A 25,481-nucleotide genomic window follows, 5' to 3' on the forward strand; every position below is an offset into this window, starting at 1 on the left:
AAAGAGAGTTAATGTTTGTTGAATGCCTACTAAATGCCAGACATTACACCAGGGGTTGGCAAACTTTCTCCGCAAAGGGCCAGACAGTAGATATTTCAGGTTTTGTGGGCCATATGGTCTTTGTCTGCAACTATACATCCCTGCTTATAGTGTGACAGCAGCTGTGGCACAGTACATTAAGAAATCAGTGTGGCCAGGTGCTATGGCTCATGCCTAAAATCCCAGCATTTTGGGAGGCCGAAGGCAGGGAGAACCTGAGGTCAGGAATTTGAGACCAGCCAGGCCAACATGGCGAAACCCCGTCTCTACTAAAAATACAAAAATTAGCCGGGCGTGGTGGCACCTGCCTGTAGTCCCAGCTACTCTACTCAGGAGGCTGAGACAGGAGAATCTCTTGAACCCAGGAGGCGGAGGTTGCGGTGAGCTGAGATCGCACCACTGCACTCCAGCCTGGGGGACAGAGTGAGACTCCATCTAAAAAAAGGAAAAAAAAAAAGAAATCGGTGTGAATGTGTCCCAAGAAAATATTATTGACAAAAACAGATGCTGAGTGAGATTTGGGCTCACAGTCATAACTGTCAACCCCTGCATTATATTATGTGCTTTACATATTAGATATAATCATATGAAACTTCTAATCTGCAACCATTTTTGTCCCTAAAAAATGGCAACTTCATATGGTCCCACCTAATAATATGTTAACTCATGTAAGCTTCACAATAGGTTTTCAAGTGTGTTAATATCATCTCCATTTTGTAGATAAAGAAACTGAAGCTCAAACATTAAGTAACATCTAAATAATAGTAATGTTAGGATTCAACAAACTTGGACTGTTCTGCTCACTTGCATTCTCCCCCACGTCCATTTCCTCTGCCTCCCACCCATACATATATATACACCCATACATTGGTAAAAATCGGTTCACAATGTAGGTCTGCACACTCCTAAATCTGTTATTCTACTTGCTGCTATAAAATGCTTAGTTTTGATAATTTAATTTTTATTAGAAATAAATGATTCTCAAAATGTTTATCCAGTTACTATACTCACACAAATCAATCCTTTAGTTGTTTATTGCCATAGATGTCAACTTTGTGGAGCACTGAACAATTTAAATAAATGAATGCAATTTAAATAAATGCATAAAACACTCTGTTTGATATAAATGTGAAGACATTTCTTACTTCCAATGCTTATAATTTACAAAAGGAGGAATATAAGTATACAAATTAAAACGTAATCAAATGTCCCTTTCTTTGAGAAGTCATTTTTTCACTACCACTAACTGTTAGCAAAATTGGTTGTTCCCTCTTCTATGATCCCATTGCATTTATATACTTCAGTTGTCACTGTTTATATATGTCTCCCACTAAACTCATCAATCTCTGAGAAGCAAGATCTTATCACTGCAACGTTAAGGGCCAGCACAGTTACTGGCCTGTAAGAGTTGTTAAAGCGAACTAAATATGATCTGAGAAGGACTCTGTGTTTCTTCTTCTTTCTTTTGAGACATTGTCTCGCTCTGCCACCCAGGCTGGAGTGCAGTGGCACACTCTTAGCTCACTGCAACCTCCGCCTCCCAGGTTCAAGCAATTCCTGTGTCTCAGCCTCCTGAGTATCTGGGATCACATGTGTAAGCCACCACGCCCGGTTAATTTTTTTGTATTTTTAGTAGAGACAGGGTTTCGCCATGTTGGCCAGGCTGGTCCCAAACTCCTGGTCTCAAGCAATCCACCTGCCTTGGCCTCCCAAACCGCTCGGAGTACAGGCATGAGCCACCATGTCCAGCCTAGGGCTGCGTACTTCCACATTTGGGTCCTGATGGAGGAAGCTTAACCTAACTTAATAGGTAGACAAGACTGAAAACCAAACTTATGAGTATATGCCTATAATAATAGTTGAGTCTTGGCCAATCTCAGCAGCCATTCTTCAACCACTGATATACTGCTGAATGTTCTGTTTCCAAATAAGGCAAACGCCAACCTGTAACCAATACAGCTGTTTCTGTACCTTGCTTCTTTCTGTATGTCACTTTCCTTTTTTTGTCTATAAATTTGTTCTAACCACGAGGCATTCCTGGAGTCTCTCTGAATCTGCTATGATTCTGGGGGCTGCCAATTTGCGAATCATTTTTTTTTCTTGTTCAATTAAACTCCGTTAAATTTAATTTGTCTGAAGTTTTCTTTTAACAGAGTTGTTCCACAAATGTCAAGTGAATGAATAGATAGATTAAAACAAAAATAAAACACAATAATAGCCCAAAGTCAACCATGTTAAGGCATTCTTTCTAGTACATACTACTTCAATCTTCAAAATAAATGTAGCAGTAACTATTCTTGTAACTACTGACTCTTTACTCTTCACAATAACTCTATGAGTTATTGTTCGACAGTTACAGAGACTGAGATCCATAGTAGTTGCTTGTGGTGACCAGATGAAGCCAGAGAGGAGGAAGGAAGGGAGAAATGAAGGAAACAAATAACAAAATAAGAAAAAAGTGAAAAAACTTAAGTAGAAGAAGAGAACTATAAGTGAATTTCTAAGAGGGTTGGAGAAGGCAGCATGGGAAGAAGGGCATAGGCAGGGTTTCTTAAAGAAAGGTCTTGGCTGGGCACGGTGGCTCACGCCTCTAATCCTGGCACTTTGGGAGGCCGAGGCAGGTGGATAACCTGAGGTCAGGAGTTAGAGACCAGCCTGGCCGACATAGTGAAACCCTGTCTCTACTAATAATACAAAAATTAGCTGGGCATGGTGGCACACGCCTGTAATCCCAGCTATCGGGAGGCTGAGGCAGAAGAATTGCTCGAACCCAGGAGACAGACGTTGCAGTGAGCTGAGATCGCGCCATTGCACTCCAGCCTGGGTGACAAGAGTGAAACTCCATCTCAAAACAAAACAAAACAAAACAAAAAGGTCTTCAAGGAAGGAGATAATTGTTGTAGGTATTCTAGGTGGAAGGAAGAGTATGATTAAATGACAGGGTGGGAGAGTACCAAGTATATTCGAAAAATAGTAAGTATTTAGCTAAAGCTGAGACACATATGGTGTAATATTCAATCATTCATTCAACAAATATTTATCAAGTATTTACTCAGAGCCTGTATGGGAAAATAAACCTGGAAGGGAAGTTTCAGACTAAAGAATGAAGGGTTTTGAATGCCAGCATAAAAATCTGTACATAAACGAGCCATTGAAAATAAGTAAGCAAGGCTGAATGTGATTCATGTTGTACTTCTATTTAGAAATATTAACTTCGGCTGGGCGTGGTGGCTCATGCCTGTAATCCCGGCACTTTGGGAAGCCGAGGCAGGCAGATCACCTGAGGTCGGGAGTTTAAGACCAGCCTGACCAACATGGAGAAGACCCGGCTCTACTAAAAATATAAAATCAGCTGGGTGTGGTGGTGCATGCCTGTAATCCCAGCTACTCGGGAAGCTGAGGCTGGAGAATAGCTTGAACCTGGGAGGCGGAGGTTGCGGTGAGCCAAGATCGTGCCATTGCACTCCAGCCTGGGTAACAAGAGTGAAACTCCATCTCAAAAGTTAGGGGGCCTGGCCCTAATTGTTTGTATCTTTAGTAGAGACAGGGTTTCAACATGTTAGCCAGGCTGGTCTCGAACTCCTGACCTCGTGATCCGTCTGCCTTGGCCTCCCAAAGTGCTGGGATTACAGGTGTGAGCCACTGTGCCCAGCCTTCAGATTCATTTCTATTTAAGAGTGGGGTGGGGAGAGGGCGGTGTGCAGTTTTTATTTTATGTATTTATTCATTTTAATTTTTTTTTTTTTAGACAGAGTTTTGCTCGTTGCCCAGGCTGGAGTGCAATAGCACAATCTCTCACTGCAACCTCCGCCTCCCGGGTTCAAGCAATTCTCTTGCCTCAGCCTCACAAGTAGCTGGGATTACAGGCATGCGCCACACACCTGGCTAATTTTGTATTTTCAGTAGAGACAGCGTTTCTCCATGTTGGTCAGGATGGTCTTGAACTCCTGACCTCCGGTGATCCACCCATCTTGGCCTCCCAAAGTGCTGGATTACAGGTGTGAGCCATTGTGCCCGGCTCCTTTTATTTTATATAAAAGCCACTGTGTAATGGTTTTACTTGTAAGTTATCTCACATTCTCAATGTGAAAATATTTAATAACTAGCTTTCTGAATCCTAACACATGCGCAAAGAGCTTTGATTCTAAAATGCCTAGTTTCTCAATTCTGAGTGAATATTTTGTGGCCAATGACAGAAATACAGAAGACCATTAGTAATCACAAAAGAAAAGTCTGGGCATGGTGCCTCATGCCTGTAATCCCAGCACTTTGGCAGGCCGAGGCAGGTGGATCACAAGGTCAGGAGTTCAAGACCAGCCTGGCCAACTTATGAAACCGCGTCTCTACTAAAACTACAAAAAAAAAAAAAAAAAAAAAAATAGCTGGGTATGATGACACGCGCCTGTAGTCCTAGCTACTTGGGAGGCTGAGGAGGGACAATCGCTTGAATCCAGGAGGTGGAGGTGTTGCAGTGAGCCAAGACCATGCCATTGCATTCTAGCCTGGGGGTGACAGAGTGAGACTCCATCAAAAAAAAAAAAAAAAAAAAAAAAGAAAGAAAGAGAGAGAGAGAGAAAAGCACAAGAATAAAGTATTAAGCTGGGCATGGTGGCTCATGCCTGTAATCCCAGCACTTTAGGAGGCCGAGGTGGACGGATCACCTGAGGTCGGGAGTTCGAGACCAGCCTGACCAACATGGAGAAACCCCGTCTCTACTAAAAATACAAAATTAGCCAAGCACGGTGGTGCATGCCTACAATCCCAGCTACTCGGGAGGCTGAGGCAGGAGAATTGTTTGAATCCAGAAGGCAGAGGTTGCAGTGAGCCGAGATCACACCATTGCACTCCAGCCTGTGCAACAAGAGCGAAACTCTGTCTCAAAAAAAAAAAAAAAAAAAAAGTAATAAAACTGAAAGAGTTGGCAGGGCACAGTGGCTTATGCTTATAATCCCAGTGCTTTGGGAGGCCGAGGCGAGTGGATCACTTGAGGCCAAGAGTTCAAGACCAGCCTGGCCAACACGGCGAAACCCTGTCTCTATTAAAAACACAAAAATTAGCTGGGCATGGTGGTACATGCCTGTAATCCCAACTACTCGGGATGCTGAGGCATAAGAATCACTTGAACCTGGGAGGCAGAGGTTGCAGTCAGCTGAGATCTCGCCACCGCACTCCACCCTGGGTGACAGAGCAAGACTCTGTCTCAAAAAAATATATAAACAAAAGTAAAAACAAACAAAAAACTGAAAGGGTTTTCTTTGTATAAGCATTATTAAATCCAGGAATTTAAAAAGAACTACATGTATTCATATTGTCTGCATTGTAATAAGGTGTCTAAACATAATTCACAGTGTTAAAATTATTTCTCCTATCTAGAAACCAAGAGCTTCCTTGTTAAAGTGTAAAATGAGATTTTGCCTGCTTGTAACTCCTTGTTCTCAAAGCTGAACTGTCACAGCATGAAAACATTTTCCTACTGGTGAAGCTTTAGATACCTATTTCCCTGATCAAAGAGTACAAAAGGAACAGAGTTACTGACAATTCATACAGTATCCCACACCCTATTCCAGTACGACCACAAGCAAAGAAAATACATTAACTCTGAAGGGAGATGGGCAACAATGTTGTAAATGATTATTGACTTCACTGAGTGGCCTGAAAATGCCCACGACTGAAGTCTATTAGGTTCATAAGAGACTCATGATTATAAAAGAATTGATTACAAGAGGTCTATTTCTTTGTCCTGTTGGGTGAGTCAAAGGTTAATGAGAAGTATACTGAACAAAACATCTCTTGTGTTACTGCAAAGTATTTCTCATGCAGGATAAAAATGTAAGCGAAAAAGTATTTTAATCTAGTTAATTAAATTCTTTTTTAAAAAAATAGCTTCACTGAGGCATAATTTATATGCCATAAAATTCACTCATTTTAAATGTTCAATTGCCAGGCACAGTGGCTCACGCCTGTAATCCCAGCACTTTGGGAGGCCGAGGCGGGTGGATCACGAGGTCAGGAGATCCAGACCATGGTGAAACCCCGTCTCTACTAAAAATACAAAAAACTAGCTGGGCGCGGTGGCAGGCGCCTGTAGTCCCAGCTACTCGGGAGGCTGAGGCAGGAGAATGGCGTGAACCCGGGAGGCGGAGCTTGCAGGGAGCCGAGATCATGCCACTGCACTCCAGCCTGGGCGACAGCGAGACTCCGTCTCAAAAAAAAAAAAAAAAAGTTCAATTATTTTTTAAAACTTTGGAGATGTGCAACCTTTTCCACAATCTAATTTTTAGAACACTTTCATCACTCCAAATCCATTAATTTCTTGATCTATGGTATTTTCATAAATTCATAGAATCCAATGATATCTAAGGCTACTGTTTATTTAAAGCGACACAAATTTCTTCAACTGAGCAATAAAAGTACAAAATGACCTCACTTTTAATGACCTTTATAACCAATCCTCTACTCTGGCACGAGGAAGCAAATGTTCAGGTGCTTTCTCTGAAAGTTAAACCATTCTAAGTATTAAGTTATGGCACACTGTCTTGGAAAGAAATTAATTATATTTTTGTTGGTAACACATTTCAGGCTGTTTACACAGCTGACATTTCTCAGCTGTACCCAATTCATGCCCTAAGCTGTGAGGACGATTTTGTTTTGTAGCAGATGCCTCCACTTGAATGATTTAAGTAAGTATAAAAACACCACTGCCTGCAACAAATATAGACTACAAGTACCAGTTTTATGAGTTTTTATACTGCTAATGAAAAAGGTTTTACGACATTATTTGGCTAGGATCTCCTCAGAATACCGGTTATAAGCCATTTTGGGCTAAATTCAAGCACTGGAGCTAGTGAATCTGCTGTGGCATCAGTTAAAAGCAGCCTGGCCCTGAACATCTTTGTTGTATCAAATCATGCAAGCTCAAGGCAACATCCTGCCAATGCGGCAACATTTGCTCTGGGGAGGTGTGGGCAGGCACCACTTCACAGGTTCTGGGACAAGGTGCAAATGGGAATAATGAGGCTAAAAGAATCAAGCCTCTTAATAGGGATTTCCTCTTGTGTTTGCTGTGACTTAAGAGCACCAAGTAGTATTACAGTCTTGGAAACAAACAGTTTTAGCTGCTTTCCATATTTTCCTATAGTAATTAGACTGCATGACGACTCTTTGGCAAAAAATTAAATGTTATAAAAACCATTAAAACATGGGTCTCATAAAAGCCCATGCCAACTCAATTCAATGAATTAGCACCTAAAATGTATACGGCACTATTTTGCAGGCAGAAGAACTGATCATATTTCATCGACTTTGCCTATCATTCTTGGAACTTGTACCTGATAAGCCAATTTCAGTCTGGTTTCTACAAGGGTGGGGTGCAAAAGCAGTTGGCTTTTCCAACACTGTGAAGCCCCACATTTCCAGAGTTTCTCTATTATCTTATGTCCCTGCTCTTAAACAATTATTTTTGCTTTAAACTTATTATGAAAATGTTCAAACATATACAAAAGTTGAGAGAACAGTATAATAAACCCAATATACGTATCACCCAGATTCAACAATGATTGATAGATGCCTAATCTAAATTAGCTCTATCCTCACTCACTCTGCCACGCGTAGGTTATTCTGAAGCAAGTCTCAGACATCATTTCTTTAAACCAGCCAATTCTTGCCTGTAATTGTAATCTGTAATTATAATAACTTTTTTTGCAGTTATCTTAATTATAATGTCGACTCATTTACTGAGTGTCTACTATGAGCCAGGTACTGTATTTATATTATAACTTATCCTCATAATAGTTCTGCAAATTAGTGAGAAAATTAAAGCTCAGAGAATTTAATGATATGCTCAGGTCTTAATTATTTTCTTCTATTAATATTACTATTTCTTGTAACAAGTTCTTAGACAATACTAAGAACATTTCTGTTTTCTTCATGCCTCCTCAGGTAAACAGTAGACCATCACGTATGAACATTATTCTTTTATTTTTGTAAAAAAAAAGGTAGCACATTTTCTATCAAATTTCTCACTCAAGCAAGAAAAACAACAACAAAAAAAAACACAAGAAAACCACAAACGCATCCCTATCCTTAGCCATAGATGACCAGCCAATAATTCTAATTATATACCATAACATCAATGCTAAAATCAGTTTTTCAGAAACAAATTTAAGCACCTAAACATAAAGATTTTTTTTTTCTGGAAGTGTTTATTAAAAATAAACGGGCTTTTGTTTTTGTTTTTCAGATGGAGTTTTGCTCTTATTGCCCAGTGGAGTGCAATGGCGCAATCTTGGCTCACTGCAACCTCCCCTTCCCAGGTTCAAGTGATCCTCCTGCTTTATTTAGCCCCCCAAGTAGCTGGGATTAAAGTCATAAGCCACCACGCCCAGCTAATTTTGTATTTTTAGTAGAGACAGGGTTTCACCTTGTTGGCCAGGCTGGTTTCAAACTCCTGACCTCGGCCAGGCACGGTGGCTCATGCCTGTAATCTCAGCACTTCGGGAGGCTGAGGCAGGCAGGTCACCTGAGGTCAGGAGTTCAAGACCAGCCTGGCCTACTTGGTGAAACGTTGTCCTTATTAAACATACAAAAATTACCCGGGTGTGGCGGCAGGCACCTATAATCCCAGCTACTTGGGAGGCTGAGGCTGAAGAATCGCTTGAACCCAGGAGGTGGAGGTTGCAATGAGCCAAGATTGTGTCATTGTACTCCAGACTGGGCGAAAGAGCAAGATTCCATCTCAAAAATAAATAAATAAACAAAGAAACTCCTGACCTCAGGCGATCCACCGGTGTCAGCCTCCCAAAGTGCTGGGATTACAGGTGTGAGCCACCGTGCCTGACCAAAAATAAAGGTTTTGCTATTTTCTGATTATTAAAGTTTCTGATTTTTAAAATTTCATAATCCACAAAGCATGTTCCAAAGGCATAGTGTTTACATTGTAATTAGATTCAAGTAGCATCTACCTAAATTGTCTTACAACTTTTCTGTCTTCCACAAAGAATTCTTTTATATTAAAACATATAGTGGTGATGCTGGAAGAGGAATGAACTGTAGTTATTATCCAGGCAGAAACATAATATTTACTAGAAAATATTAAAAGATAATTCAGGCCGGGCGCGGTGGCTCAAGCCTGTAATCCTAGCACTTTGGGAGGCCGAGGTGGGCAGATCACGAGGTCAGGAGTTCGAGACCATCCTGGCCAACATAGTGAAACCCTGTCTCTACTAAAAATACAAAAAAATTAGCCGGGCGTGGTGGCGGGCGCCTGTAGTCCCAGCTACTCGGGAGGCTGAGGCAGGAGAATGGCGTGAACCCGGGAGGCGGAGCTTGCAGTGAGCCGAGATGGTGCCACTGCACTCCAGCCTGGGGGACAGAGCCAGACTCTGACTCAAAAAAAAAAAAAAAAAAAAGATAATTCAATTCCTAGGCATAATCATTATTTCAGTATTGATCATTACAACATGTTTACAAAGTCCCAATTTCTTTTTAGCCCAGTTTATTTTAAAAATTAGATGTAACTTGAGATTTCCAGAAACATTCTCATTTTTACTTTTACTTTTTAAAAAAACTTAGGTATCTGGTTAGAACAAGCAAGTTTATGGGGAAAAGTGGCCAAAACTGAATTTCAGATGGCCTCCTTATATAAAGAAATATACTCTCACAGAAAACAACAATGAGTGGAAATGGCAGAGATAGGAAAGGCTTCAAACATTTACAATAGGGAAATCATTATAAAATATATAATAAGGGTAAAAATGACAGACTATTTTCTTACAGCTTCTTATGGTAGCAAAATTTACGGGTATGTTTGAGATTAAAGAGCTATTAATGTTAACTATAAAAATTAACTTTTTAAATATCAGTTTACTATGAAAAAGGTAGTTTTAAAATTAAATATAATGATTAGCTTGATTTTGAATTACCTGTAATTTAGGAAAGAAAATGTTTTTGCCTTGAATATTTCATTAGTAGTAATATATTCTTCTCATCAAGAAAAAAACTAAGTCAAAGTCAATCCAGCAGCATCAAATTCTTGCATTGATACTGTAACATTACCAACAGAATGCTGACCTGCTTGGCTTGTGATATCTGTTCTAAAAGTGAACTCAGATTATTACAACTTCTCTTACTTTCACACTGCTTGGTTTAGATAACTATTTCTTTTTTTGGGGGGGGGATGGAGTTTCGCTTTTGTCGCCCAGGCTGGAGTGCAATGGCGCAATCTCAGCTCACTGCAACCTTCACCTCCCAGGTTCAAGTGATTCTCTTACCTCAACCTCCTGAGTAGTGGGATTAGAGGCGCCCACCATGATGCCCAGCTAATTTTTGTGTTTTCAATAGAGATAGAGTTTCACCATGTTGGCCAGGTTGGTCTCAAACTCCTGACCTCAGGTGATCCACTCGCCTCAGCCTCCCAAAGTGCTGGGATTACAGGAGTGAGCCACTGTGCCTGGCTAGATAATTCTTTCAATGGAAGACTCAAAGCATTTGATTGTGCTTATTATCAAAGCCAATTAGACTGAAAGTGGCAAAAGAGAAAGGAGGATATAAAACTGAAAATTTGACTGTCACTTACTGAGTCGTCTGTAGCAGAAGTTGGCCAGCCCTCCCATAATTGGTGGCGAACGGGGATACTTGTAAGGTCATACACATTTCTCTTTACCTATGAAAAGAAAGAAACAGGACAATTAAAACAGAATTTTCACATGACTTATAGTTTCCAATCAATTTATGAGACACACAGTGTATTTCCTGTTTTCTTCTAGATTCAAAACAAGAATTTGAAACTATGAAAACCCACGTCAAAAAATTTTGTAAAAAAGAACAAAACCAAATTTAAAAGCAGATTCTCAATGAAGACTAGATGAAATAAGAGTTAAGAAACATCCTTCCTCTCTTGTTTTCAACTCCTGGCTGACTTCATTTCTTTTCAGTCAAGAAACTTCAGGCACCCAGTTCACTAAGGGCAAAGTACAATTATACATTTTTATAATTTATTTAATCATTAAAATGCACAATGATTCAAAACAAAAAACATACATTTCAAGTTTCTATGTGGAATAGTGAAGGGTAGTGGGGTTTTATTGCAGGGCAAGGGGGGCAGGGGAGGAAAAACCTAAAATTGTCTTTATATTTTTATGTAAGTTTCAAAGATACAGAAACTTATTATTAAAGTAGCACAGGGCCGGGGATGGTGGCTCACACCTGTAATCCCAGGACTTTGGGAGGCCAAGGCAGGTGGATCACCTGAGGTCAGGAGTTCGAGACCAGTCTGGCCAACACGGTGAAACCCCATCTTTACTAAAAATACAAAAAATTAGCCAGGCATGGTGGCAGTGCCTATAATCCCAGCTACTTGGGAGGCTGAGGCAGGAGAATCGTTTGCATCCGGGAGGCGGAAGTGGCGGCGAGCTGAGAGCACGCCACTGCACTCCAGCCTGGGCAACAGAGTGAGACTCCATCTCCCTACCACCGACCAAAAAAAAAAAAAAAAAAAAGTAGCACGCGTTATTTTTTTGAAATCAATCCAAATTAAAAACATTTCGTGTAATATTTACTAACATCAGAGCTATAGGCCCTTCCTGAAAATTAAACACAAAAAATGCGTTAAAGATGAGAAACTATTTTTCCCAACGTGTAACATTATACCTTTTACTTTGAAAGGAAAGGAGGTAAACTTATCAGAATAAAGTGTTGGAAGGTTAAACCCTACGTCGGCCAGTAATTAAGAAGTGTTGGCTAGGCATGGTGGCTCACGCCTGTAATCCTAGCACTTTGGGAAGCCCAGGTGGGCAGATCACTTGAGGTCAGGATTTCAAGACCAGCCTGGCCAACATGGCGAAACCTTGTCTCTATGAAAAATACAAAAATTAGCCAGGTGTGGTGGCACGTGCTTGTAATCCCAGCTACTCAGGAAGCTGAGGCAGGAGAATGGCTTGAACCCAGGAGGCAGAGGTTGCAGTGAGCTGAGATCGTACCACTGCACTCCAGCCTGGGCAACAGTGCGAGACTCTGTCTCAAAATAAAATAATAAAAATAAAAATAAAATAAAAGAAGTGTTACTAGGCGTGGTGGTTCACATCTGTAATCCCAGCATTTTAGGAGGTCAAGGTATGAGGATCACTTGAGCTCAGGAGTTCAAGATGAGCCTGGGCAACATAGTGAGACCCCATTTCTACTAAAAAATAACAAAATTAGCTGGGCGTGGTGGCTCATGCCTATAGTCCCCACTACACAGGAAGCTGAGGAGGGAGGATTCCTTGAGTCCAGGAAGTTGAGGATACACTGAGCCATGATCACGCCACTGCACTCCCACCTGGCAGACAGAGTGAGACCCTGTCTCAAAAAAAAGAAAAAAGCAGTATGTCTCTCTTCAGGTTTTTTTTTTTCTATTTTAGTTTTTATTCACAAATAAATTAACGAATCATAATAATGGAGAGATTATCCATTTTAACTAATTCTTCAAGTTAATTATGGCATTATTATCCTACTGTATCAAATGAAGTTAGGATTGAAATGCTCCCCATCATATGTTCTGTGTTAAGACTTGAGGCCTGGCATGGTGTCTCATGCCTGTAATTCCAACCCTTTGGGAGGCCAAGCTGGGAAGATCAGTTGAGCCCAGCAGATAGAGGCAGCAATGAGCCATGACTGTGCCACTGAACTCGGGGTGACACAGTGAGACCCTGTCTCAAAAAACAAAACAAAACCCAAAGACTTCAATAGGCTTCTTCATACTTCAACAAGCATCATGCATTTATGTTTTAAAAATGCAGAAGCCTAAAGTATCATGTTGTCCAATTATAGCATTTTGTCTTCACATTACCCTTTCTTATACATAATCTTATCTAAGTTACCATTCCAGTGAAATAGAGATACAAGTTCACTACGGAAAGGAGAAACAAAAAATAAAACAAAAACACAGAACTCACTCTATTTTTATCTCTAATTCACACCTGTGGAAAAATGACTTAGTAAATGAGATCTGAGGAGCTTGAGGAATGGCTTGATCTGTACTCAATTCAAACAGGTTTTCTTTAGAGGTTCTTAGCAAATGGCTAGTCTACCATGCAACATTTTGTTTATAGTCAGTCACATCATTTTGAAATTTTTATCAGTCATTATCAACCCAAAAATTTAACCAAATGCAATTGGGTTAACCTCTAACCACTTTCACTAGCTGTTATTATTTTGTCATTTTTAAACATTAGTATTCCTAACGAGAAAGGTGTTCCACAAACCTAGAGTGTTACACTAATAAAAGATGAGGGATAGAAGAGGGAGTATGAGGAGTCTTTAAGCTTCAAGACAAAATAATTTCTTAAAACTATTTCTTAAAATAATTAAGAAATTATTACTTTAAAATAATTTCTTGAAATTATTTTTGATTATGTTATCTAGATATAACCAACCTTATCAGCTATTTTTGAAAAAAGCAGGACAAATATTTACATCCTTTTGGAAAGGCGGCAAAGCTACCCTAGCATTGTAAAGTATACACAAATACTATAAGTATACAAACAAATAACTCTGGAGTGGGATTCTTTAAATTCCACCTTAATTCCAAAATACAACAATAAGGTATTATGAAATAAACAGTATTTTCTTCTTTCATTAACTCATCTGTAACTGCACTGAATTGAATAACATTCCTTTGCTATTCTAAGCCTGAAAAGCATGTCCTGGCTATAGTGTTATGTTGGTATAAAGCACAACGCCAGACTGATGTGCTGAACAAAAGTGATCAAAGTTAGAGTAATGTTAGCCATTGCACAAGTATTTGGCTTCATTGTTCTCCCCAGAATGACATCTGTTAAGCAACTTGTCATAGAATAAACTGGCTAATGCAGACAGAACTTGGCTGAGAGAGTCCCATGTAAAACATATTAGGCTAATGTTTGATTGTTCCAATGCAAAGGCTAAATTCACAGACTATTCTGAGTTTAAACTAAAAGAATCTTATGTTGAACCACAATCACTAAACAATTTAGTGTTTTTCAAAAATAATTCCATGCATACCAATGCTATTACCATATGTAGATGTTACCAGTATATGGACGAAGCACAAGTGATAAGATAGCAAAAGCATCAAAAGAGTGGGGATTTTACTAATATATTACAATTCCATTTTCTTTATTGATGGTTATATTTAATAAAAAATTGAAATCATAATCCTGCAGGGAAGAAAAAAAATCCAAAATGTACACAAAAAAAACCGTAAAAACGATTCTGAAAAAAGTTAGTATTCTAGGAAACCTAAATGATAAAATACAGCTTTGTATAAAATGATACAGATGAATTTAAAGTCATCATGGATCAGATGAAGGACACAGTTCTTTCAGAGAAGGAGGGAAGATGAAGAAATAAGAGGAAGAAAGAGGGAGGGGGAAGAGAGAGGGAGAAGAAGGGGAAAAGGGAAAAGGAAGAAAGAGAAGAGAGGAAGATGGAGGGTAAAGAGTCAGGGAGAAATAGATAGGGAAAGAAAGAGGAGAGGGAAGTGAGAAAGAGAGAGGGAAGGACACTGATTGATTTGGGATTTGAGAGCACTTTAGAGAAGTAAAAAGAACACACGCACAGGCTGGGTTGCAGTGGCTGGCATGCTCAGCTGCCAATATTGTGCTGCTTCTGACAGAGTTTCATCTTTACAGTGTGTTAAACTCCAGTTAAGGACAAGTGGCACTTCACAGGGTAACATTTCCTAAGGGCCTTTTTGTCTTACACATTTTTTTTTTGATCAGCATTGGCTCAAGATCATGCTGAACCTTCATAATCTTTTCAATTCTTGCTTTACGTGCAAATGTTTCAATTATTTCAGAAGGAATTTAATAAATGCTTCGATTACCAGCTGAACATTAAACTTACATTACAAACTATACTGTATTTGGATCCAGAGTTCTAGATTGACAACAGATTTTCTAATTTGCATTCAAGATTTTCTAAAGGTATAGTTTAATTTCTTCCATATTGTTTCAGATAAGACAATCGTTTGCAACTGAGAAAATATATAAATCAGATTAACTTTTAATAGTATAGAATTAACATGGTACTGATTTGTTTCCTTATAATTTGTCATTGCTAATAAACACCTGTTTATATACTATAATTAATGTGAAAAACTAAGTAATAATCTCTACTTCAAACTTCATACCTCCTCAATGTCTGTGGGAATTTCAACCCTAAACACAGCACTGGGGAAAAGATCATTTCATTATAACCTACTCAATATAAAATTATAAAGTACCTTCATAACATATTCATCTCCCACAAACTTTTCTTTTGATTCATTTAAATTTTCAAACAGTTTTATTTTTTAGTTAAATGTCATCAGAATTTCTTAGGAAAGTAATTCTTAGGAAAAGTTGCTCTGCTAAAGGCTAAACCATGAAGCTCAGATTAGCCTCAAATGAGTTGTTCTAAACTATTTTTAAACTGAAAAATACAAAATTCAGTAGATAACATTCTCAGTTATAATAAAACCATTCCTTGTGAGCTAAATATCGATCAAACTATTGAAAAACTTTTAGGGAATTTTAAATGTCATTCAGGTATTATTCTCATGAAAGCAAACTAATAAAAAAGTCACAAAGTTTAAGGTGTTGCGGCATACCTCGAGGCAGAGAACTAGATTTCTTTTTTTTTTTTCCAAGACAGTCTTGCTCTGTCGCCCAGGCCAGAGTGCAGTAGGTTCTTGGCTCACTGCAACCTCCACCTCCTGGGTTCAAGCGATTCTCCTGCCTCAGCCTCCTGAGTAGTTAGGATTGCAGGCATGTGCCACCACACCCGGCTAATTTTTGTATTTTTAGTAGAGACGGGGTTTCACCATGTTGGCCAGGCTAGTTTCGAGCTCCTGACCTTGTGATCTGCCCACCTTAACCTCCCAAAGTGCTGGAATTACAGGCGAGCTACCTTACCCAGCCAGAGAACTAGATTTCTAATCCTAGTTCTGCTCAACTGTTACTATGGGAAAATTGGTGGAGCCATTCTGAGACCTCATGTACTCCACCTTAGAAGAGAATAAAACATGATCATTTCCGATTTTCAAAGCTCCAAAATGTTACTATTTCATGAAAATACTGGAGTTAATCCTAGGTACAGGAAAAGAGGTGCTAAATATATACAAGACAAGGAAGTAATGAGAGAAAATTTAAAACTATTAATGCTACAAAATGGAGAAACAATAGAAAAAATATAACAGACATCAAAAAGAAAAATGGCAAATAATTTCACATGAGAAATAAAGATAATAAGCATTTTAGTATTTCTTTTGCATGAATCTTAGTATTTACTTTTATTACACTTTTTAAAAAACACTAATTAATATTTTCCCCTTATGAGATCTCATTTAAAAATAAAGTCTGTCACACTGGTTTCCCAGAAAACTATTTTATCAATCTAATGTCATCAGAGTGGTTATATGATTTTGCCAGAATGCTACTAAGTGATATAGTTTTCAAGTTTTATTAATTTATCTCAACATTTAAAATTTTTTGAAATCTGGCCCACGATTCTTCACATATCAAACATTTTGTTATGGCAAAATATGAAAACAAAATGTTCAGTAATCAGTGCTTTAGTTTCTAGATTTTCTGAATTAAGATACTATCGCACATTATAGTACAGCCCTTACAAAAAAGTACCCTGAAACTACAGCCATCCATCTCATTCTTTTATCATTCTTAGAAGAAAAAGGACTCTGGTCATATGAAAACCTGAGCTTAGACCGAATTTTAAATATATCAAACTTAAGCTCCCAGTGCATCACATTATCAGACGTTCTGGTTAAGAGTTTGTTAAATAACTGCATTGAGCAAATAAGTATTTGTATGTGTGTGTGTTTAAATCAAAATAAGGCATACAAACTAGGCTTAATTCCAGTATCCTAGCAATCACTGGCACTCTGAAAGGCTTATAGTTAAGAAAGCAATCACTTCTGAATCAGAAGTGATTCAGAGTGCGTTCTGAACACATACTTCATACCTAAGGCCTTCTTTTTCTCTTGTTTTTAAAAGTATTGTATACACGTTGCAGTTGCACATGGATTTGTTTTACTAAGATGCAAGTTAAAACCCTCCTTAAAATCCTTTCTGAACAAAAAACGCTTGAAACCGGATGGTGCAAGGGGAATGAGAAGGTGGCATCAGTAATCAAATGTTAATTAGCAAGCTTTTTTTTCTTCCCCCTTCCCCCAGGGCTGGCCTGTGTTGGAGAATTCAAATCAGAAATCAATGCTCTAAGTGTTTAACTATTACTTCTTCTCATTAACCATTAAAAAGACCAAGCTATTCTCTTCTCATAAAAACAGTAACTGGAGACATTTCTTTTTCTCAAATACTATCTTTCCAGAAAACAGTGAAGATCTGTTTCAAGAAATCTGTAAAATTGAAGTTGCTTTCAATCAGGCTTTGAACTGACTGTATTCTGCAGTTTAAAAAAATCTTTTGCCTCTAAATGAATTTTTCATTCTAATAACTGTAACTTAGTTTTGCTTTGTACCATACTTTAAAAACTTATTTCAACTCTTACTTGGCTATAAAGAAATTTGACAATTGCCTTTCTAAGAGATTACTAGGATGATGATAGTAAAGTTAATCAAATATGGAAACTAATTTAAATATATTAAGTTGGAGATGGATTTTGGCCATCCTGAAACACTACCCAGCATAAGATTTAACACTTCCATAGGTAACATGGTTATGTTTGTAATTTCGTATACTAAAAGGGATGTGAGTGAAAGCAACTTGACAATTCCAGTTAGATATTATTTAAAGTAACAACTAATAATCACACATTTATTAAAATGAATTTGTATCTTTTTTTTTTGAGACGGAGTCTCGCTCTGTCGCCAGGCTGGAGTGCAGCGGCGCGATCTTGGCTCACTGCTGCAAGCGCCGCCTCCCAGGTTCACGTCATTCTCCTGCCTCAGCCTCCCGAGTAGCTGGGACTACAGGCACCCACCACCACGCCCGGCTAATTTTTTGTATTTTTAGTAGAGATGGGGTTTCACCATTCACAGGATGGTCTCCATCTCCTGACCTCGTGATCCGCCCGCCTTGGCCTCCCAAAGTGCTGGGATTACAGGTGTGAGCCACTGCCCGGCCATGAATTTTTATCTTTAGTAAAAGGTCAAACCTGGATTTTAAGATAAAAGACAATTCCTAAAGTGCTAAGAAAATGTTTATAGATGAGAAAAGATAAACATATTTCACAAATTAAAAAGAAGCTAAATTTTAGAAGCTTTCTGAAAAACAAAAGTTTATAGAAACTGTGAAGTTGCAGGGATTAAAATTATAACTGAAAAAAAAAAAAAGGTTATTTTTCTACAACAGTGGTTCTTAAAGAGGGTGGCTGGACCAGGTATTAGTATCACCTGGAAACTATCAGAAATGCAAATTCATGGGCCGCACCACAGACCTAGTGTATAGAACACTCTGGGTGCCCAGCAATCTGTGTTTTAACAAGCTCTTTAGATAACTCTTACCAAGATAAATTTTAAGAAGCACTGCTTTTTAAAAAAATTTTAATTTCAATTTTTTTTTTTTTTTTTTTTTTTTTTGAGACAGAGTCTCTCTCTGTCGCCCAGGCTGGAGTGCAGTGGCACAATCTCAGCTTACTGCACCCTCCGCCTCCCAGGTTCAAGCGATTCTTCTGCCTCAGCCTCCCGAGTACCTGGGACTACAGGCGCATGCCACCACACCCGGCTAATTTTTCTATTTTTTTAATAGAGACAGGGTTTCGCCGTATTGGCCAGGCTGGTCTCGAACTCCTGACCTTGTGATCCACCCACCCAGGCCTCCTAAAGTGCTAGGATTACTGGTGTGAGCCACCACGCCTGGCCAGAAGCACCGCTTTAGAATGTGCAAATAATATATAGACTCTTCTAGATAGCTATGCCTCTCAAGTTTACTGATACTAAAATTCTTTGAACTCTGCCTAAGGTGGCCAGTCACTTTTGAGAATAAATATAATTAATAATGATTTTTTACAGAAATTCTAAAAATGTTGCAATTTCATTTGGATGATGTGATTTTATTAGCCTAAGAAATTAATGAGAGAAGATACTACCTCTTTACTACAGACTTCATTGCATTCTTAGTTTAATCTAAATTTCTGCTAATTGAAAATCTGTTAATCTTTTTTTTTTTTCTTTTTTTAGACAGAGTCTTGCTCTGTCACCAGGCTGGAGTGCAGTGACGCGATCTTGGCTCACTGCAACTACTGCCTCTGGGGTTCAAGCAATTCTCCTGCCTCAGACTCCCGAGTAGCTGGGATTACAGGCATGTGCCACCATGCCCAGCTAATTTTTGTGTTTTTAGGAGAGACGAGGTTTCACCATGTTGGCCAGGATGCTCTCGATCTCTTGACCTCGTGATCCGCCTGCCTCAGCTTCCCAAAGTGCTGGGATTACAGGCGTGAGCCACTGTGCCCGGCCAATCTTTAGTTTTTCTGTCTCAAGCTTAAGTGTGACTGCTTCCTGGTCATAATACATATTTGGAACTTGCAGAAAACCTGCAAACTCAAAATTAATGACCTAAATAAACTTGGAAGATATCTATATATGTCAGATAAACTGAAGAAATGTCCCTAACCACTAGAGAACTATGTTTGAGCCATATAAAACAACTAAACAGTAGGCTGGGTGCGGTGGCTCATGCCTGTAATCCCCACACTTTGGGAGGCCAAGGCGGGCAGATCACGAGGTCAGGAGATCGAGACCATCCTGGCTAACACGGTGAAACCCTGTCTCTACTAAAAATACAAAAACAAAATTAGCCAGGCGTGGTGGCAGGTGCCTGTAGTCCCAGCTACTCAGGAGGCTGAGGCGGGAGAATAGAGTGAACCCAGGAGGCGGAGCTTGCAGTGAGTCGAGATCGCGCTACTGCACTCCAGACTGGGCGACAGAGTGAGACTCTGTCTCAAATAAACAAACAAACAGGTTATGTTTTCCTTTCATAGGCTAGCTGAAACAAGGCCCAAAAGAAATAGGTTAGTTTCCTAACAGTCAGACAAGACCTTGTCACGAAGGGCAATATTTCCTCTGTACACTTTATGGAAACAGTGAGGGAACAATACTTTTCCAATTATTTAATGGCTTAGTAAATAATATGAAAAAAATGTTTCTTACAGCCTGCAATAAATAAAATAACAATCACTCAATAAAAGCTCTTAACATCTCATTTAAAAATCAAGTAAATTAATCAATTTATAATTCTTTCCAGGAAGGAAAACACCAATTAAAAGCCCAAAGTCAATTTTAGAAATAACTGGAACAATTATAGAAACATTTTTAGGAATTTTACTTTAACCTAACACCATTTTGTGAAATTCAATTTTATATAATACTTTAAAGATTGGACACATAAATCAAGAAATACTGTGGACCTGAAATGTTTTGATTTTTAAATCTGAATTTTAATAGACAATCTGATACAACGTCAGAAGCAATATACTAGTTAATCTTAAAGACATAATCATACCTGTAACCAAATATTTCGCTACAAGGATGTTCACTGCAGCCTTGTTTATCATCACACAAAATCATATCAAAACACAAAATTGGCATAATATCCAATAATGGAACAGTTAAATAAATAAAATACTGTGCAGTTATTAAAGTGATGAACCAGCTTCAGCAAAGCACAGCCCAGAGGTCAAATTCAGTCTACTGTCGGTTTCTGTCCATAAAGTTACACTGGAACACAGCCACATCCATTTGTTTACATATTTTCTCTGGCTGTTTTTACACTACCAAGATAGCAGAGTTGAGTAGATGCAACAGAGACTGCATGGCCTAAAAAGCCCAGAATAAGAATTATCTGTCTCTTCCCAGAAAAAAATTTGCTGACCCCTAATGTGGAAGAATACTTGGTTAGATAAAAAGTTGTTACATGATCTTTTTAAAAACCAGGTTACAAAATAATATGCATCTCTGTTTAAGTTATGTGTGTATAAACATAGGTACATATGTATGCATACCATATGTATGCATAGAAAAAAGACCAGGCCAGGTGCAGAGGCTCACGCCCTTAATCCCAGCATTTTGGGAGGTCAAGGTGGGCGGATCACTTGAGGTCAGGAGTTCGACACCAGTCTGGCTAACATGGTGAAACCCTGTCTCTATTAAAAATACAAAAATTAGCTAGGCGTGGTTGTGCATCCTGTAATCCCAGCTACTCAGGAGGTGAGACACAAGAATTACTTGAACCTGGGAGGCAGAGGTTGCAGTGAGCCCAGATCGCACCACTGCATTCCAGCCTGGGTAACACAGCGAGTCTCCATCTCAAAAAAAAAATAAAAGACCAGGTGATCTGCCCGCCTTGGCCTCCCAAACTGCTGGGATTACAGGCGTCAGCAACTGCGCCTGGCTGTCCACTGGACACTTTTTTGTGTTGAGACAGTGTCTTACTCTGTCACTCAGTTGGAGTGGAGTGGGGCCATCACAGCTCACTGCAGCCTGGATCTCCTGGGCTGATAAGATCTTCCCAACTCAGCCTTCTGAGTGACTACAGATGCATACCACCACACCTGGGTAATTTTTCAACTTTTTGTAGAGAGGAAGTATCATTATTTTGCCCAGGCTGGTCTCAAACCCCTGGACTCAAGCAATCCTCCCACCTCAGCCCCGTCAAAGTGCTGGGATTACAGGTTGTAAGCCACTGTGCCTGGCCACCGGACACTTTTATAATTGTAATGTGTATGAATCTTCTATGAAACCATTTGTACTTAATTCTAAACAGTGGTCATTAAGTAGTAACAAGTGGGTGGGGTGCAGTGGCTCACACCTGTAATCCCAACACTTTGGGAGGCCGAGGCGGGCGGATCACCTGAGGTAAGAAGTTTGAGACCAGCCTGGCCAACATGGTGAAACTCCATCTCTACTAAAAATACTAAAATTAGCCAGGCATGGTGGCACACATCTGTAATCCCAGCTACTCGGGAGGCTGAGGCAGGAGAATCGCTTGAACCCAGGAGGCAGAGGTTGTAGTGAGCCGAGGCCACACCACTGCACTCCAGTCTGGGTGACAGAGCGAGACTCCATCTCAAAACAACAACAACAAAAACTAGTAACATGTGACCAACTATGGGCAAAGCCCCTGTTATGAGAGCAAATGAGCCTTTTCACAGCTGCTGTGCTGCAATGGATAATGCAGTTACAGTCTGTCCACTTTGTACTTTTAAGTGCTGTAGAGAAAGAACAACTGCCAGAACGAATAGCAACTTGTTATTGTTTCAACAATTGAATGCTTCACAGAAAGGGGGCAGAGTTCCTGGTGTCACACACATCTGGGAAAGATGGCAAGATAAAAAATTTCCAAGGAAAATAAATCAAGGATAAAGGAGAAAAGCATATTAAAATAGTTAAACTTTATCATGAGAGTTACCAAGGCTCTTCCTCTTATACACTTTTGGCCAATGCCTTCTGAGTCTCCTTCACCCCTTACATTAGTAAGGATTTTGGCTGGAATAAAAGAATATGAAGATATTCACACTATGGGCCTGCTACTTCTACTTGGCCAATGGACAGTAAATCAATTATGCCCTATCCTGTTATTCTAGTTTTCTTTCTCTCCACAGTTGGGCACTCTTGCCAACTTCTCTTCTATGCTTTTGATCTGGACAAGTGAAACTCTTATCAGAAACAGCTGTGTCTTATTTGTAACCTCTGTAAGTTCTAAACTAAAACTGCATCTATAAGGAAGACAATGTAGAACAGTGCCATTAATCTACTCTGCCCACTTGTTTTTTATAGAATTGCACTTCCTTTTTATTTCATGTGATTTAAAAAACACAAGTGCACAAATGTGCAAACACAGACAAATTAAGCTACTTGCCTAAATGTCATTCACTTAGTTAATGTCTAGGTCAGAACAATAATGTGGATTTTTAAAATTCTTAATCCATTTTCCTTTTCTTCAAGAAAACATTTTTTTTCCTTAAAGAAAAGACCATTGCTTCTACAGCAAGCTTCAAACTTTTTAAAATGCTGACAATGTTAATGCTTTTGGCAAAGAACCATCTTTATATTTTGATAATGACTATATCCCTTCCCACTCTGGTAGCACCACATTGATGCTCAGACGTGATGTGATGTTTATGTTTGCTTTGCTGTTTTCTGTTGCCCATCCAGGCCTTTGCCTTTCTCTGAGATGTGAAAAAAGTGGTGGGAACCATCAGCAACAGAACCTCAGTCTATAATCACGTCTCTCATAATTTTATCTTTTCTAGTTAACAAAAAAATGCAAAAAACAAAGACAACAAAGGGACTTAGTGTTGGGGTCTGCCATGAATACTAAAGTGGCCTGGGGGTGTGGCTCATCAAGTGAAAATAAACCATTCAAGTCATCCACATCAAGAAGAAAGTTTGGGAACAACTAGGCCAGTGTTTGCATTTGGGGCCCCGGAGTCAGGAGAGTTACATTTCCCTTCTCTCTGCATAACTAACGCACCAGACAACCTACTTAACCGCTCCTTTAGGAAATATTAAGTAAGCTCCTCCAAAGAACAGCCCTGAGAGATACTTAAAAGTGTGTCTGATCAGGTTATCTGAGTCTAACTTGCTACTTTGCAAGATCAGCTTTCAGCATTACTCTCAGAGATTTGTAGGTGGGAGGGCAGAAAGCCTATCTTAAGAAAAGTAGCTGCCTTGGCCATGAGCAAAGTTGTAAGAGTAAAGTCACCAAAATTACACACCTAGTTAAGTTTAGGTGAATACAGTAGAGTTGGAAACTGGCTCCAAATGACAATTTAATTAAATCGTATCAAATGAATTGACACTACGAAAGAAAGTCTAATACTGCACACCAAACCCTAAGGACTGATGCTGCCAATGCTCAAAAGCTCCATACGACTGGCCTTTAATTAAGAAAGTAAAACCCAACCCAAGGATTCACTGTTACGGCTGGCTCTGAAATGTAGATATAGCTATTTTAGAAAGAAAATACCACGAATACCTTAGCAATCCCACTTAATGTATTATTAAGATCAGGAAAAAAAATTTAACCACATGATTCATTAAATAAGGAGGCATTCTGAATAAACTGCCTGAAGTCTCCTGTTAAAAAATTACTCCTATTTATCCATTAACAAAGCTATTCCTTAGCTCATCCCTGCCATAACCTGCTCTATTCAAAACCATATGGGAAAGGACATTAAAAAACCGCCACAAACCATGGACTTCTGGTATTAGTGCTACACACAGTATACCCCTATTCATTATTCTACCTCCCTTGTTTAATCTATCATTAAGACTCAGTGACCCTACACTAAATTTAAAGCAGATCCTTCCTTCCTCCCATGCCTAAATTCACATACTTTTCTAGTTGGGGATGCCCTCAAGTATTAACAACTCTACGGGGTTTCTCTAATCTCAGCTCTGAACTATGTCATGCTATAGAACCAAGAAATTGCTGTTTTACATCTCTAACTATGGAGGCTTCCATAAAAAAAAGACCATATAATTTACTTAATAAGATAAAAGGGGGAAAATCACCATTTAATAAGTAGTTTTTCACTGTACATGGTAAAAAAGGCACATGGACAGACACTGTCATAGACTGTGTTGTCTTAAAAATGAATAATACCTAGAGGCATTACTTTGACTGTATTGATCACAGAACTTAAAAGTTTTGAGGTAAAAATTGTCAGACGTTGACTATCTTAATGGAACAACAAAGGAAAAAAATGTTGATTTAAGCATATAGTTGATAAAAAAAAATTGGGGGAAAATAAGATTTCAAGAAAGCAAAAGTTAGTATTTCTAGGACATATGAAACTGCATTATCAAGTTACAAACAAAAACTCTAATGATAATGTAGCAAAATAAAGGATAGGTAATTGTGTATGTAATAATCTATAAGAGCAAACAGAATTTTCTATGAAGATAAAAATGTTCTTTGTGCTGTCCAATATAGTGGCCACTAACCACATATGGCTACTGAGCACTTGAAATGTAGCTAGTCTGACTGAGGGATAAAATTTTAAACTTTAGGCCGGGCGCAGTGGCTCACGCCTGTAATCCCAGCACTTTGGGAGGCCGAGGCGGGCAGATCACTTGAGGTCGGGAGTTCGAGACCAGCAAGACCAACATGCAGAAACCTCGTCTCTACTAAAAACATGAAATAAGCCAGGCGTGGTGGCGCATGCCTGTAATTCCAGCTACTTGGGAGGCTGAGGGAAGAGAATCACTTGAACAGGGGAGGTGGAGGTTGTGGTGAGCCAAGATTGCGCCATTGCACTCCAGCCTGGGCAACAAGAGCAAAACTACGTCTCCAAAAAAAAAAAATTAAACTTTAAAAAAATGTTTTATTTATATTTGGAGCAGCCGGGGGTGAGATAGGTGAGGGACAGGGTATCACTCAGCTGATTTTTGTATTTTGTTTGTTTGTTTTTTTGTAGTGATGGGATTTCGCCATGTTGTGCAGGCTGGTCTCGAACTCCTGGATTCAAAC

The 25,481-nt window shown here is 39.2% G+C and overlaps 1 protein-coding gene across 4 annotated transcripts in view; it reads right to left on the reverse strand.

Moving 5' to 3' along the window:
- Positions 1-25,481, reverse strand: part of FAF1 (Fas associated factor 1) — a 523,525-nt gene that overhangs the window by 215,235 nt on the left and 282,809 nt on the right. For all 4 annotated transcript variants that reach the window (XR_009214639.1, XR_009214638.1, XM_032160807.2 and 1 more), the window contains exon 8: positions 10,613-10,699. Coding sequence is in view for 2 of the 4 variants with exons in the window: in XM_032160807.2 (XP_032016698.1) it covers positions 10,613-10,699 (87 nt within the window). In the remaining 2 variants the exon portion in view is untranslated. The remainder of the gene's footprint in view (positions 1-10,612; positions 10,700-25,481) is intronic.

The sequence above is a fragment of the Hylobates moloch genome, unplaced genomic scaffold (assembly GCF_009828535.3).
Source record: "Hylobates moloch isolate HMO894 unplaced genomic scaffold, HMol_V3 SCAFFOLD_8, whole genome shotgun sequence".
In the NCBI taxonomy this organism is placed as follows: domain Eukaryota; kingdom Metazoa; phylum Chordata; class Mammalia; order Primates; family Hylobatidae; genus Hylobates; species Hylobates moloch.